General features: G+C 39.1%; 1 protein-coding gene across 2 annotated transcripts in view; it reads right to left on the bottom strand.

Moving 5' to 3' along the window:
• Positions 1-16,689, bottom strand: part of ssbp2b (single stranded DNA binding protein 2b) — a 120,592-nt gene that overhangs the window by 65,944 nt on the left and 37,959 nt on the right. For both annotated transcript variants that reach the window (XM_066711902.1, XM_066711903.1), the window contains exons 2-4: positions 16,566-16,638; positions 14,037-14,098; positions 13,757-13,841 (exon numbers count right to left, since the gene is read on the bottom strand). In XM_066711902.1, coding sequence (XP_066567999.1) covers positions 13,757-13,841; positions 14,037-14,098; positions 16,566-16,638 — 220 coding nt within the window. The remainder of the gene's footprint in view (positions 1-13,756; positions 13,842-14,036; positions 14,099-16,565; positions 16,639-16,689) is intronic.

Genomic DNA, 16,689 nt, shown 5'->3' with positions numbered 1-16,689 from the left:
GGGTTGGCATTTCTGTAGGCCGCACTGTGGATATGCATTAGCAGGGACCTTTCGGAGCTTTACAAAGAGCTTTAGGTAAGAGGTCAGACGAGGAAAAAATAAGAGGATGGAAAAGAAATGAAAACAAACCAAACAAAAGGGTAAGACTTGCTTGATCGTGTACAACTGATTAGACCTACATGTGTTATAAATGTCTTTGGTATAACCCAAATGTTAAATATAATAAGTAGTATTACTGCCAAAGGGGTAGTGTTTACAATAGTAGTAGTAGAAGTGTCACTGCCATATAGTAAAATAATAATAATAATAATAATAATAATAATAATAATAATAATAGGAATTTACCTGGAATATCAAATATGAATCCACTGTCCTGCCTGCTGTGGAAACTGCAGTCTTATAGCCAGGCTCTGGAGAAGGAAACATTCCACAAGTGGCGAACGACACAATATAGCCCCTCTTTACCATGCAATTCCCCCGTGTTGGTTTTCTATCTTACTCGGGGCATGGCACTCAAGTGGCAGAACGCATTCGAATCCCAGGGGGAGTCGGTACCTCTGCAAACAAAGGCGTCCTGACAGTCTGGTCCTTAGTTACAGAGAAATTCTCGGATTTTCACAGCAAGACCCTGTGGTGAGGCAGGAACGCGTGTAAACAAAGCGTGTGGTACATTCGTTAAGCGAGCCAAATCAACACGGCGCACCACGCCACGGAGGCGAGTTGTGCAACATTATGCTTTTGACATTTACACTGAAGGAAATGAAAGGCATACAGCACTACTGTGTTCAGGAACACATGTCCTTCGCATTGAAGAGCACAAGCGCTGGGGACATGGTTTGCATATCGCACTGCTGCTGCTGCCTCCACACACACACATGAACGCACACACGTACAAGACCACAGTACTTCTCCTTCAATCGACATCAGGGGAGAGCAGCGGCTTGCTTCCAACCTGGAGCTAGAACTAACTCAGCTGTGTATTGATTGATTGATTGATTGATTGATTGGTTTATCTGCCCAATACATTTAGCATAGCCATAATTCAAGGATTACAATTAGATAATACACTGCATAATTATCAACACAGGAAAAGTTTTATCTATTTATTTATTCTGTTTAATATATATATATATACATACTTCCCTCCCTGGAGAATGAACCTGCTTAAACAAAATTTGAACTGAACAGAACTAATAAAAATCACTCCAAACAAAACAATAAGCACTATACAGAGCAGACTCAAACATGGCAGTATCTTGTAACTTGGGATATAGAAGGTCTATCTGATGACTGGTAATGATAGAAGAGGGCCTGAAACAACTGCCCATTAACTGATTAACTATTTAAGTTGTACTAATTTTAATACTGTAGGACATACACAAGAAAATACACATTTTCAGCACAAAATGTGTCTTTAAAAAGTTAATTCCCTTTAGCACTTGATGTTGAAAAACAGCACAAGCAGTGTTAAGAGCTGAAGGGACAGATAGGGTGTATTGCTTATGCACAAGGGAAGGTCAAAAAATGTATTTCTCACTTTATTATTATTCTTTTTTGTGCTCTGCACTGCACAAATCCACGGTGTAATTTATCAATAAACAAGTATCTTGGGATTTTTCCTGTAATTACATCCTTTCTCTGCTTCTGTGGAGATACTAGTTGATCATAACCATCTATAAACAACTTAATTAATAACCGACAATGAAGCCCAGCTTTTAGTTCCTGGAGAAATGTGACATTAGCAGACGCTGGGGTTGAGCCTAAAAACACATCATCATTAGGGCTGCAAATAATATGCAGGAATATTCCAGAGATTAATGATTCTCCTCTGGAAGAGAAATAAACAAATAGCAAAACTGCAAAGCTGCACATATGCAAACCACCCAGCACACAAGCTTCTAGACAGACAAGAAATTAAAAGCCTAGACATGAAAATGCTGTTTTTTTTTCCAGCAGCACAAATGCAATCTGAAAATACTATTATGCCCAACAATTGCTTTGGGCAAAATAACCTGATAAACTGGATTAAAAAGATTGAAAAATATAAATGACAAAGTAGAGTTCTCTTCAGGAAACTAAACATAAATATATGTAAAATATTTGTGTACCTTTTTATTACCTCTTAATAAAAACTTATTTTTAGCTAACTTTTCTAAATGTAAGTGACATTCAAGATCTTGTGTATGCAAAAATTAACACCTTCCTCATTAATATGTATATTTACACTAATTGGCTGGCTGATTAATTCAGTTGTGCTTCCTGAACATGTTTTGTTTGAAACATACCTTTTCACACATTGAAAAGTCTCGCATATTGTGGACTTAAAAGTAGGTGTTAGGTTGTGATCATTTATACAATATAGGATGAAAAAGGCTTTTTAAACTCTGCATGAAGTGCACTTTTTCATATTTAATTTCAAAATAATCCTCAATATTCAAACATGATAGTTTTTATAAAAAATGGGGGGTCTAAATAGGAGTGCCTTTGCGAAAATTGATTGTGAATATAAAACTTGTGCTAGCATAGCAAGTCAGCTTACAAAAACCTAGCACTTGCCTGCTATGAGAGCATATGAAATTGCCAGTATGAAAGGAGATGCATTTGAATACACTCACGTCATTAGTACATCACATAATACTGGAGAGCTAAAACAATCCCCCATGGATTTTCAAGATGCTGAAAGGGATTTACTAAGGCACTAACACTAAGCCATCAATAAAAGAGCAACAGGCCAAAATGTAGTATAGGACAGGAATTCCTCAACGTCTCGGATTTCATTTCTGGACACTGTAATATAACTTAATGATTTTATTTTGTTCTACCGCTTGTTTTATGTGTATACGGTATATTAATATACGCATTGACATATAAGTAGATACCCTCGTCTACAGCAGCACTGTCATCTGCCTCTCTGTAACCTTTTCAATGTAGCAGGAACTCAAAAATACATTTTTTGCAAGAAAGCACCTGCTGCTGCTTCAACATCCTATTAAAAATGAATCTTTGCCGAAAAAATTTAAAGAACCACCTGCATCTCCCCAACTCCCCAGGCAGTTCTTCTCCATGTAGACTGCTGCATTATACAAGAGCACGCCAAGACGAGTCCGCCAGCCTACCTCAGTTCTGAGCACATTCCCTCTCTGCTCATTAATCATTTACTCAGACCCAGCTCCAACCACCTCAAACCATCTCCCGTCTCCACAGCTGCGGCAGATTAACCCCTTCCTAAAGAGGGAGAGAAACCCTCGCTAGACTCCCCAGCCCTCACAGAGCCACGCGGACATGGACGTAAAGGCCAGGTTGCTCAATTCCACCCCATTGAATCATTCGGTCTCACTTTTGAACTGCACTGTTACTTTCTCACTTGCCATCGAGCAGTTGTCTTTGATTGAGCTCTCCTTATATGGCATTAATAATTGCTGTTACCAAGCTTAATTATCTATCGTTGCCGTAGATGAACATGTTGATTTCCAATGTTCTTAACATTCGCAACAGCCCAGTGTGGAACAGAAGATATCCATAGCTCGTTGTGCTTGCTCTGCAAAATCTTCGCTTTATTCCTAGAATAGTGTAAACTGCAGACATGATGCCAAAACAGCACTACCACACAAACTAAAGATCACAGATATGACAGGGATACCTGGAGTGATACACTGCTACTTCCTGTCATATCAGGAAGTACACTCCAATTTTTGAACTTTAAATATTTTCTTTGATGTTCTGCAAGTCCTGCAAAAGCAAAACTTTTAACAGGAATACCTAAATATGGCTTTAATAAGATACAGCACTTTCTGGAACTGGTTTACTCTTTTTCTACCATCTCTTCCAGCAGGACATTGACCATCCAGAATGTTAACAAAAGTGGGCAAAGTCCTCCGCAAAAGATGGCTTTCCATTTTTTAAACAAAATCTTCCAAGGCTAGGGACTCATGGCATATGACAGCAACCCTCAAAGAAGTACATGAAGCCACAATATTAAATAAATCATGATAAAAGGAACCCTGTAAAGAACAAAAGACAACACGGTCATGACAAGAAAGCCAATTAATCTGCTTACCTATTTTACGGATAAACTGAAGAAGATATAACTGTCTACAGTATCTCCCTCTCCCTCTCTCTCTCTGAGATGACATTAAAGGATAGGTGACTTGCATAAATTCACACAGGATGCCTTCGCTCACGATTCGTGAATCACCCAAAAAAGCCGTATGCGAGTTCTTTTGGCAGTTTTATTTTCCTTTTTTAATCACACACACACACCAGAGGAACAGGATCTGTCTGCCGTTACATACAAGAAGCATGTTATTAAGAAAGTGTAACACCCCTCAATTACTGTATACCTCTCTCTGTACATATATAAATATATTGCAACGGTGTCATCTGCTACGTTTGCAGTCCGGAGCATTCTGTGTAAACAACCTCCAGAGATGCGTATTTCTTTCTCCTTCAGTGGCGGCAGGCTCCCTCCTGGATGCCTCTGTGGGCCTCCACTGCAGCTCAGACTAAGAATACATTACCCCGGGCATCAGGCTCCTGGGACACAGCAGTAGAAAATCTCTTCTGAAGCTGGATTTGCCCGTTTGCACAAGTTTGTTAACATATATACACACACATAAACACAAATATATGTTATGCCCTCCACGGCTACAACATCAGTAAAAGGAGATAACGAAATTAAAAGCTCTGAATTATATTTAGAAGTGCAGCAAGGCAGTGGCTCTGGGCAACTCGAAGAGTAACGCAGCTGCACACACGACCAGGCCCTATCACGACGCGTTTAATTATTTTTCTTCTTCTGCATTCGTTTACTTTATTATTATTATTACCGAGATCTGGACCGCTGGCAAGTGTGCGACCTGCAGATTAGTCTTGGTCCAGTAGGTAGGCATATTCAAGAGAAAATGAACCAGACTTACGGTATCTGGAAACTGCCCTGAATGCCCATATCTGCATTGTAGGCTGCACTGCCTTGTTTATGTGTTTGTGTGAATTAAATATCTTAATATGTGGACTCAAGCTTCAGGCTGAACTCTTCCACATCTAAGCATAGACAATTTTGACTGATGAATGAGCATGGCATGAAAAAATGTACTTGATCGGCATTAATCTTTCAATTCTCCTTGATACAGGGCAGTTTTTAATCCACAATACCATAATCCAAACACTAGAAGCAAAATAAAATGACACTAAAATGATATATTTTTTGCTGTATCTATCTGTACCTATAAAGGTAAATATTTTAAGTCTGAGTGTTGAAACTACGACTGGGAGTTATACTGTGAGTAATATTCCTCAATGTATAAAATTTAGCATTTTTTCCAATTAACACAACACTGATTCATAGTTTACAGCAGTACTCATTCACAAAACAGATCTCATTCTGAGAGGTATACCATTGTTAAAAAAGAAAAAAACCTGAAAAAGCATTGACACTTTCAGTTATTTTTAGTATTGAAAATATTGCCTTCAGCACATTTTGATTGTTCTTCTTGTGTGGGTTCAGAGGTTTGTCATAAGTGCAATGAAGAGAGAACAACAACAAAAAAACACTTGCAAAAGAGGGTTGCATTGATAATGGTAAGCTATGCTACAGTGATAAAAAAATAAAAAAATAAATAAAAGAGGAACAATGAAAAATGCAGATTTCCAGCATGCATTGCAGTCAGAAAGTGCAATACGATTTCTGCTGTTTATCTGCTTGTTCAATTCTCAGTCAAGATGATCACAGAAATGGCTATTGATATTTCTCCCCCGAGATCCTACAAAGATCTGTTTGAAAGTCAGGGCTTATTGTGCAGAGAAACAGCACAGCACAGATTCACTGTGGAGAGCTATTGATCTGCTAATGCTTTAAAAGTGACTCTCCTTTAGACTAACTTCAACACACAAATGTAAAAAAGCTGAAGGGATATACATCAACTTGTTAAGAAGTACAATAAAAAATAACATACACCCCTGGGATCATGCATCACGGAGGACCCACAGGCCTGTTCCAAACAAGCAGATAACGAGTATGTTGTGAGATGGTCTGACAGGGCAATCATCCTTCCTTTGCATTAGGTAATACATAACATACCTTATAAACATTGTAGCTGGTTCCCTACCACCCAACCTACAATAACTTAGTAGTCCAAGACTAGTACTAATTGGGTTTGTGACACCAGTTCATAAAAGTCTTCAATGATATGTTAATATATTTTATATTTTACTAGTGCTTTCATCAAGATTGCTTTTTTAATCTCCGTTGTCTTGAAATCCTTCTGACTGAAGGCACTATATACATGGACATTGACATTGTCACTGAGGCTGGTAAAGTGGGAAGCCAGATTGGGAAACACTCTGGAGACGCCTGTAAAGATCTGGTTTTCATCTTTGTCCTGCCAGATTTTCCTCAATGTGAGGAGTTCAGCGCAGGGCTTAACAATTAAAAGGGAAATAGCTTGCATGGGATGCTTAAAACATTTATACAAAGAAATGAATCCTTTATTTCATCATTTCAAAATTAAACACTGCATACCACATTGCCAAACACAAAGAAATGGTTCTGCTGTGGCTCATTTTCATCCTAAAACTGAAAAACTACTGCAATCAATATGTGTACCTGCTCCTTTAAATGAACTCTGTTGTCAAGCGCAGTGTTGATGCAGTCCACTTACAGGCAGGCCCATTTCGTGATTTGTTTGGTTTTGCTCTGTCATTGTGTTGCTTTGTTTTTGGAATAGTTAGCATGGCAAGCACCTTCCCAGCCAGAAACGACAACAAGAGAGCCTGGCAGGATATGCCTCTCGTTAGGAATAAAATGAGGAAGAGCAGAGAGCGCTGACTGCTCCTGTCCCACTGGATCTCTCGCAGGCCTCTGAAACGGGGCTCGTGCCGGAGGGAACCTGTGTGTTTCGCTATCAGCTTTTCAGCCAATGAATAAACGAAATCATGAGAGGGAAAATATCGATCCTTTTCCTCTCCTCTGTGATTTATAATGACACAAAGCACTAACCCACCATGTAAAGCTTTGATGAATACAGGTCTTAACCACAGCGATGTCACATGGACCTCTATAGTGTGGCCATCCAGACGTCTGTCTTTTATTGCACTGTGAGCAGTGAGGTTACACGCTGTGCATCCCAATACACTTGTGGTAACACTCAGGGTACACCTTCTCTGAATCACAATTACAGAGTGCAATCTTAGGTAGAGTGGCTTAAGATGTCCTATTGAAATGTTTTATTTGTACTATTACGTTCAATCGATACATTTATTTGAATTATACTCAGTTGCACACTTCAAGACTGGCATTTTCACAGTAGCATGTATTCCTTGAAATAAAAAAGAAAATGCATCCAAAATTAAAGAAATAAATACATACATTTACAAAACATGCAAAATCTCTAAGATTTCATTTGTATTTATGACGTCTGCTTTTTGGTTTCCTCCATTTCTAAATGACTCAACAGCTCTTTGGGGAAAATAAAATGTACGACAACAACAACTATTATTACTACTACAAAAAGTCATATATTCCAACAAAGCACACAAAGGTTTCTAAAAATAAGCACAAGGTCATTATTACTGCGCTATAAGCAAATTCTACCTTGCCTTCTTAATCAAAAACATATTATTTTGTTCTCTAAACCACCATTGTAAAACCACAGAGCTCTCTGGAACCACCACAGTGAGTCAGTATTTGGGTAAATTAGGCCTCTTCTGACATTCAAAATCATTAATAAAAACCATAAAACATCTGAGACCAGGCTCAAAGTTTTAACCCAATAAAAGCGCCTTCAGTGTATTGGGTCAATTATAAAAGGACCTTGGGGAATTGTAATGCCTTTCAGCTACTTCTCTGCCATGATATCTAAGAATACAGTGGTGTCTGCAGCTTTATCTATCCAATACAGAGCAACACTCCTTCAAATCAGCATGCCGAAAAAAAAACACTACAGTATCGCAGAATAGCTGCAGCAAAATGTACTGCAGCACAATACAGCATTGGAGGGAGTTGCTAGTGTTGTAATACAGAAACCAACATTGTGCTCCCTGTTCTCTGGTTTTTCTCTCTCTACTGTCACATTTATTACTATTTAACTCATTACGCAAACACCCAAGTCAACGCAAACTCCAGGACCATCCCAATATTACAGTTCAGCATTTAAAAGAGACATGTTTGCAGAAATTTATTTATTTATTTTCACTTGTGAAATACGTTATGATATTCATAATTCTAAGAGGGATGACTACTTTTTTTTTTTGGTTGGTTTGTTTTTCCATTTCTCTGGCCTGCTTTAATTACTGCCGCTTGATTGTGTGAATTCCTAATGGCAGCAAACTCATCCCCGCAATCTAATTATAATGAGGACGTAAAGAAAATGCCATTTTAGGAAGTGTTCGAGACAAGATCAGTCATTTGCGTTGTGAGCAACAGGAAATGGGCAGCCAGTTTTCAGAGTAGTGCAGCCAAGCTTGGCTCAACCCCCACAAGCTCTCCACAAACCTGCTCCACTGCCCTTGTCATAACCCCACCAAAGACCCCCTGCTGTCAAAAATGACCCTTACTTCTGTTAAAAACATTATAACGTACTTTTTTAAGTGAGAAAAGCACATGTAAATAGGAGCACTTGTTCTCTAATCATATTCAAAGTTGTTAAAAGGTCTCTGCAGTGCCAAGATTGGATTCAACCCTAAAAGTTATTCAAAAAGAAACTACTGTATTTTTTTCCCTCTTTTGTCTTTCTTCTCTTAGGTGGAAACGATCACATAACCTTGTCTGGGGAAGTGACCTGGTGTCTCGCAATGTAAAAGCCACTTTTTCCCTTCCCAGTGGGGATGTAGCTTCCATCCTAATATTTCACGCTCTGCCACTGCGGATCTGCGTGGTGCCAGATGAAGCGGAGCACCTCTGAGCTGGGACTGACAGTTCTTCAGTGGCGCTCGTAAAGCCCAAAGGAGCAGACAGATTTGCAGAAGAAAATAAATGAGTGAAGTCGATAACGAAATGCACCATATATTTATGAATTCTAATGTGATTTCAAACATTCTGCCGTCAATCTTTTATGATTACTAAATGAAAGGAAGATGTCTGAGGAAAATAATAATAATTGAATAAACGAACGAAGAGATGAATGAATAAATAATTAAATAAATCAATACCAAATGTTATGAAACTAACTTTTATTGCCAGGCTTCTTTTTTAGTGTAGTTTTCTGCTAATGATTGGAAAGAATGTGAAGCACTTTTGAAATTCATTACTAGTCAGGACTTTTTTTTCTGTCAAAACATAGATTTCAAATTTTCCTCAAACTCTCATATGGCAAAGTCCTTGTTTTAATTATTACAATTACTGATGTTTTCTTTTTGGGGGGTGGGGAGTAATTAAAAAGCAACAGAACATCAAAAGACAAGCTTACAGTTCACTAGACATGGCCAATTCAGGCAAAAACAACTTATTTGGGAAAAATATAGAAGGTGAAAGTGAGTAAATGAGAGAAACTAACAGATTGTTTTTGATGGTGCAAATAGATGGACTGATGTATTCTATTTGGCTTTTCTTGGGTTCCTTAGACTTGTATCATCATCATTTGCCCATATACTGCTGCTAGGCCTTCCAATATGAAATCACTTGTTTCAATGTTTTGATCTACAATCTCTTTTCCATAAATATGAATTATATATCTGCATAATTCAGACTTCAGGTATAAAACTAGAAAATAATGTGCACTGTCATTTCAAATAAAGACATGATCTCTGCTCTTCACTTCTCCCCCAGTTGAAGGCATACTGTAATTCTAAGACCTCTGTTTATTTACTGTAAGCAGAAAGCGGCTACATTATTTATCATCTCCTCCTGCACTGTAGGCTTAACAAATTATAACTGCATATTACTTAGGATCTTGGGGACTGAAAACTTATAATTTGTGCCTTTAGACTATAATTAGGCACATTCTCTGCTAGTCAAACAGCACTCCAAGGAAATACTGTTAATTGGCAATAAAAAAGACAAGCTCAATGGTGAAAGTGAAGGCCAGGCCACACACTCCACAATGAATCTGAACTCTAACTGTCAAGAAGGAGTATTGTAATAATCATCATTATCGGTTTATGTGCTTTCCTCTTGAATTACGTCCGACAACAATATCAGTAATTCTTTCCACTCTGCATATTTTGAACCCATCATATTTTTTTCTAAAATAGCTGCTCCCTGAAATAACAAGTACGGTTTTGCATCAGACTGAATCCTTCTTTCGTTTTTGTTTTTGAAAAAAAAAAAAAAAAAAACTCAGCTCAGAAATTCAGGTCAGCAGAATACATGCTTGCTATGCCTTCTAACTTAAACAATTAAATGTAACAGAAAATGAAGGCAGCATCGTTTTTTTTGGGGGGGAGAAAAACAAGAACAATTATTGATAACGACAGGTATACATTGATAACGATTGTTACCTACTGCTAAAAGAAATAATACAAATTGTAATCACAGACTTATTGATTGAAAATCAAGCAGCAAAAACATTATTTTGTTACAGGTATGTAAGTGACCTCCATGTTTGTTGTATAAATGTTCCTCCCTTCAGCCCAGCCTCCGAGTTTTTTTAATCCACAGACAATGATGCCTGAAAGAGAAGGTATATTTGACACATGATCTATGCCAGTGCTACTGTCGGTTTTGAGGTGAAGCCGAGTGTCATAACACAGAGGTGCAGTGGGTGTATGTCAAAAAACATACAATTCAGAAATCAGTGAGGGAAAGAGCAAAAATGATCTGTTGTTTCTTTCCTTTCATTCTTTCTTCTTTCGTTTTTTCTTTTTACTCTCTCGTTTTGAAAAAAAAAAAGTCTTGCCACTATTTAACAGCAAAGAAAAGCTGATCTGTAAAGTTGAAGTGTACAATATGACTGGACGTGTGTCTGTGGATGGTAGCTTTATTAGGTTATTAATGTATGGTATGTTTGTTTTTGTCTCTTAATGTGACAAATAAATCGAATACAGTAGGTAAAACAAAAACAAAAAAACAAAAAAAGGAAAATAACATTTACCTGTCCATTGTACCCAGGTCCCCTGACAGGACAACCCTTCCTAGCAAACCTATTTTATATTTGCTTTTTTATGTATTTATAGCCATGGCAATAAAATTTCTTCTCACCACAGGAAGAAAAAAAAAACAGAACAAAAAAAGCAAGAGAAAAGCAGCATTCCTTTGCTCCAGCAAGTGCGCCAGCCCCGGAGTGCCCTCGACTGTGAGGTGGTGGAGAAAGTAAATCACATTTCCTTCCTCTTTCAGTCCAGTTATTGGGATTTTGTTTTATTTTACGATTACTTAGTGACCAAACAGTTTTCTTCACAGGCCTACAGAAGCTCTCTGCTTTTTATGCTGTAGGAATTCCAGTGGGCTTGTGTTTTGTGTTGGTGTTGCGGTGCATTACAAGAAAGTTTGTACAATCCTCAGCTTTCTGAACATCCAAACAGAGAGGACCTGACTGGACCTTCAAGCCAGTGTGTTTGCAGCTATAATGGACCACAAAGAGAATTATTCACTCAATTCAGAACATTTAAATGTTCTGTGTAATCAGTCAAGAAAAGTCTTCCATTATTCCACTGGCAGCCTTCCCGTAAGCCACAGGTGATTTGGGTTGGCGGCTCAGGCTTTATAATAATCTTCGTGTGGAAAAAAAAGAAAGATCCTGAGCAACTTCAGCAGCGTGCTCGGGGTCATCATCCTCTAGAAAGATGGGCCTGAAACCACAGAGCTCCTTCCTCCGTGGGCTCGTTTCAGTGCTCCTGTTTCTCAATACACTCCTGGATCCATAATGTTGTGTATAAAATACAGCAGGCAAAGCACAAGATCTAGTCCTACCGCTTGATTGTAAAGTTTTTACTGCCTCCGTAGTAAAAAAGGTAGGATAGTGCAAGCAAGGTGAATTGATACCATCATGTAAAGAAAGTTCTATTTTGTATCATGTTATGAAATATCACTTGGCAGGCTCTGAACCTTCACTCGTGTTTGTGAGCATCGTCACTGGCATTGTTTTCTTGAACCTCCCAGAAGTATCCTCCTTCTAACACTCATAGAACCTGCATAGGCCATGTTTCTTTTCAGCAGGGTTTTTACTTCTGCATACTGTACCCAGAAAAAACCCAGCCAGCTGTATACATTGGTTCACATGCACATTGCTTTGGATGAAAACATCAGTCTTAAGAACTGAAAATAACAATGAGATGATCAACCTTTGCATGGGACTTTTGAGTTCTAAATAGAACAACCATTCCAGAACAATTAAGATTAATTAAGATCTCCTGTGCAGACAGTTCTCTCTTTTCAGACAGACGGGTCTAATACATCCTTGAGAAGTCATGGTTCTAGCTGGTTGCTATACAAGTTACTTAATTCCCAACACAATTCATTGCAAAGAACTTTCTACCGATGTAGCAGGCCTTTATAGTTCAATTGTATCTCTTCAATAAATATATTGCTTATTGGTTATACCTGAAATAAATGTGACTAAATAATATTCTGATTCGATTTCATTTGGTGTTCACAAACTACCATAATTATATTAGCAATACACCGTGGATGAAAGTGGAAATAGTCAGTTCTATGCAAATACATACATAAATAAAGGTCTCTAAGCAATAGCAATTGTGTATTACTGAAAATGAAAGGGAGACACGTGTTATTTGAGGTCAGGTAATGCTGCTTCCACCTCTACATCCCCCCTTTGCCTAAAGATCCAATAGCCTTTATAATACCAAATCCTGGACAGAACACGTTAGACACTTTAGCTTTACAGCCTTTTCATCCCTCCCTCTCTGGACACTTCCACCAACTCCATACAAGAAGCAAGGCTGTCATCTACAATTGCCAGAAAAACATCAAGAACAACACACCAAGGAGCCTAATTTGCACCCCGGCCCCCAATGCACGCCACACATCAGAACACGGCTCCGGATTATGCGCTCTCCAGTCACGCCAGCGCCGGCAGCGATATGGCATTGTAAAGCGTGTTGCGGGTTACAACAAAAACACAGAACGAAAAAAAAAAAGGAAGTCACTGAGGGGGGTTTAAAATAAATAAATGAATAAAAGAACAGAGTGATGCATTCCCAGACGATGCAAGCCGTTTGTCCTGCAGTTGAAAGTGACTGTGTGGACAGTAAGGCATTCAGGCTACAAAATAATATGACTATAGCAGCGCTGTAGACCAACTTTCCTACACAGCAGTGGAGAAAACGAGATCGCACCTGTCGCCATCTATTCATCAACAAGCATGTCACGACTCTGGGTTTCTTCCGTTTTAAGTAAGAAATACAAAAACCTTTCATACTAAATAAAAAATCAAAACACAAATCATTATACAAGCTTGGATCAGCACAACAAAATACCAACTGGGATTTAAAATTGAAATAGAACCAACCATTTCTGAACCGTTTTCTTTTCCACAACCAACGTGAGCAAACGTGGCAGACATCCTCACTTGCTCAACCAATTCCATCTTGTTGGCCATTTTACTTATGTTGGTATATCGCCTTTGTTTTAAACAAGAAATTAATTCTGATACCAGACATTATGAAGCCTTAATCCCAAAGCAAGACACCTCCCATTGTTTTAAAATACTGACACATTTTCAACAGCTTGGTTCCCCAACAATTCCATGAATACCAACTGGTGTGACTTTATTAAATAGGTGAACGTACAGCATGCTGAAAAGTAGGGGGAAAAAGGGTCTTCAACCTTAAATAAACAAATATACAAGTTGACAAACACACTCACATAGTCGTGAAAGGCTTTTGCTTCGCTGGAGTGTTCACATGTCTCTCTTCTTTCAGGTGCCGCACAATAGAGATCCCAAAATACGCTGTAATACAAACAAAGACACAAACAGGTATCCCTCAGTCTTTGAAATCAAATCATTCAGAGCAGGGAGAGAGGATATCGGATATCTTACTGGGATGGGTCAAAGAATCAGGACTGTAAGGTCAATGACTGTGAGGAAAATTAATATAAGATCAATAAAGATGAACTCAAATTAATTAAGCCAATGATAACTTACCACCACCATGAATGAAGAAATCCAGGGGGTTCCCCTAATGTGATGTTTTTCTCCCATCGTATCTTGAAAGAGAAAAAAGAAACAAAAGGTCAGAGTATCAGGCCTCAGGTTCCCATACACTAAAGAGAATGAAAACAACTGAAAAACTCAATTTATGCAACAAAACAGCCCGTGACTGTGTTATTCGCTCTCAACCTGAAGCTACTAAACCCGGAGAACTTCCCTTTACCTTTCATTCTCATGGGTGAAGGCATCACCTTATATTCATTAGGGGAGAGCTAATGAATAAACTATTTGGTGTAATAAGACTTAATTAGGAAACCATTGTAAGTGGTCCAGACAAAACCTATGTTATTGGAAGCCCTCCAGATGCCTATTAAATCCATTTGTTCTTTGAGATGCATTCATTTATTTTGAGTTACCTGCCTGCAGACTGTATGTGGATAATGTAACACATTAACAGCAAATTAGTCACTCACTCCATTGTTAACATTAAAATAAAAGTGCCAGAGATTTGTAATGTATTTTAAATTAGTAGTGGTTACACTGGACAGCCAGCAAGAGCCACTTTCAAAGCTTAAAATAAATGGTTCCCTATTGTAATTCTTTCAAAAGAAATCATGAGTAAAAAGTTAACAAAATTAACAAATAAATTGCACCCAATATGAGGCACAATCGTCTTTCACCGTTTCCACTGAGCTAGTCAAGCTGGTTAATTGTGACCATCGCCACACAACAAGTCTGCTGAAGAAATGCACTGATCTACATTTGATTTCACATATCCTCATATGCTGTGAACAGAAAATACATTTGCTGCAGTTGTTACTTATTTTGTGCCATAGGCTATATTTCTGTGCCTTATTTTGCGTGTATTTCTGTTCAAGCACGAGGGAAGCAGTTTGCTGTGTTTTTGCCACCGAAACTGTGTCCCCGTTTCACTCGGCCTGCCTCTCTGAGCTGCTAGGGATGCACGCCTAGGGGGAGTGAGGTCAACGAGCCCCCATCTGCTCCCCATCTCAGGAGTGCCCATTGTGGCATTTCAGGCTGTGTTGACCCCCCCCTCCCCCCACCCCCACTGAGATGTGTGCTGCCACGTTGTTGCTTTCGTGCAAAGTGAAGTAAAGAAGGCTGCCAACTCGGTGGGGCTGCATCTCGCACTGACTTTACTTCATCAAGGATCCTGTCAATCGGCTCCCATAACGAGCTGGGGGAGGTGACACACGCTTTCACACCTTCTAAGACACACGCTAGATCAATTAGCTCTTTATACTGCAGTCCGGGATGGATGGAGTGGAGCTCTGGCAGAAGGGAGATGACTGACTGACTGACTGACACACAGGCTGACTGACTGACTGACTGACTGACTGACACACAGACTGACTTGACACACAGACTGACTGACACACAGACTGACTGACAGACACACTGATGGACTAGAGGTCTCTGCCCCAGCCAGCTGCACTACTCCAAAACCCCAAAATGTAAGCAATGCTGGCACAGACTCCAGGACACAGTCAGCTGAGGCTGAAAGACTGAAAGTCTATTTCTTGTTGCTGTTTTTCTTTTCACTGTTTTTATATTTTTTTTTGCAAATGCTAACATATTGTCGTTTGAACATGTTAAAGTACAAAAAAAACCTCAATTGAAATCAACCTGACGTGGGCTACAACGTCTCTTAAAACCATTCATAGCAATTAGGTTAAGCCGCCTGGCCTATACAAAACATTAAAACTCATTGCTTCACCTTGCCTAAGTCTTGACTGTCTGGCTTGTGTCTCACTCTGTCTGCTAGCAAAGCAAGAAGCCAATTACTGTATGCTGCCATTAACGAATGCTCTGCGGGAGAAGACTGGTGCTCTGCGCACTAGCTGCAGGCATGGCAAATGAGAAGAGGTCTCTACCATAAACAGGGTTCAAGTGGATAATAATTTTTCAAACGATTTTCTCGCTCCCCCTTCAGAGGGAATGGAAATATTTACGCCAATTTTAATTCTGCAGCACACCAGTGTTTATGCTGAAGCTTTCGGCTAATGCGCTGCACATTCAAACAAAGCCAATCTCCCTTTCATCTCCTCATCTTTAGCTAAGTGACAGAGTAAATCCCCACTTGTCCCATGAACTAACGTTAGGCCTGAAATACCATTTCTGAGCCTTGAGTCACAAGCAAGAGTAATCCATTCCCCTCCGAATGTTTTCCTGTACATATGCCCATTTAAAGGCATGCTTTTCTGCTTATAGATTTGATTGACCTACATCAATAAGGCAGGGGAAGCAATAGGGTAAAAAAAAGGGTGGTTGGGGGGTGGGGGAGATATAGGAACTTAAATATAAAAAATCTGGGAAAGCTACTTCAGTAAAATACGTCTGCCATTTCCTGTACTGAAAGCTCAATACAGCAATTCGCATTTTGTTCCATTAAATGGCCACTAAGCAACTAATGTGCACTGCTTAAGTTAGCATCAAGCACAATGCATGTCTAATAGTGTACGTTCAGAATATGCTATTATGCAAGCTTTACATAAAACTTACCTCTGACAGAAAGGTCTGTGCTGATTTCTGGGCTCCTACATGGAGTAAATATTCATACACATAGAGTGCTAACCTGGAAGAGAAGAGGAGAGGCGAGGCGTTAATAAGAATTTGCACTGCTAAG

This window comes from Amia ocellicauda, chromosome 8, assembly GCF_036373705.1.
Source record: "Amia ocellicauda isolate fAmiCal2 chromosome 8, fAmiCal2.hap1, whole genome shotgun sequence".
Lineage (NCBI taxonomy): Eukaryota > Metazoa > Chordata > Actinopteri > Amiiformes > Amiidae > Amia > Amia ocellicauda.
This window is presented reverse-complemented; position numbering and strand designations above follow the sequence as displayed.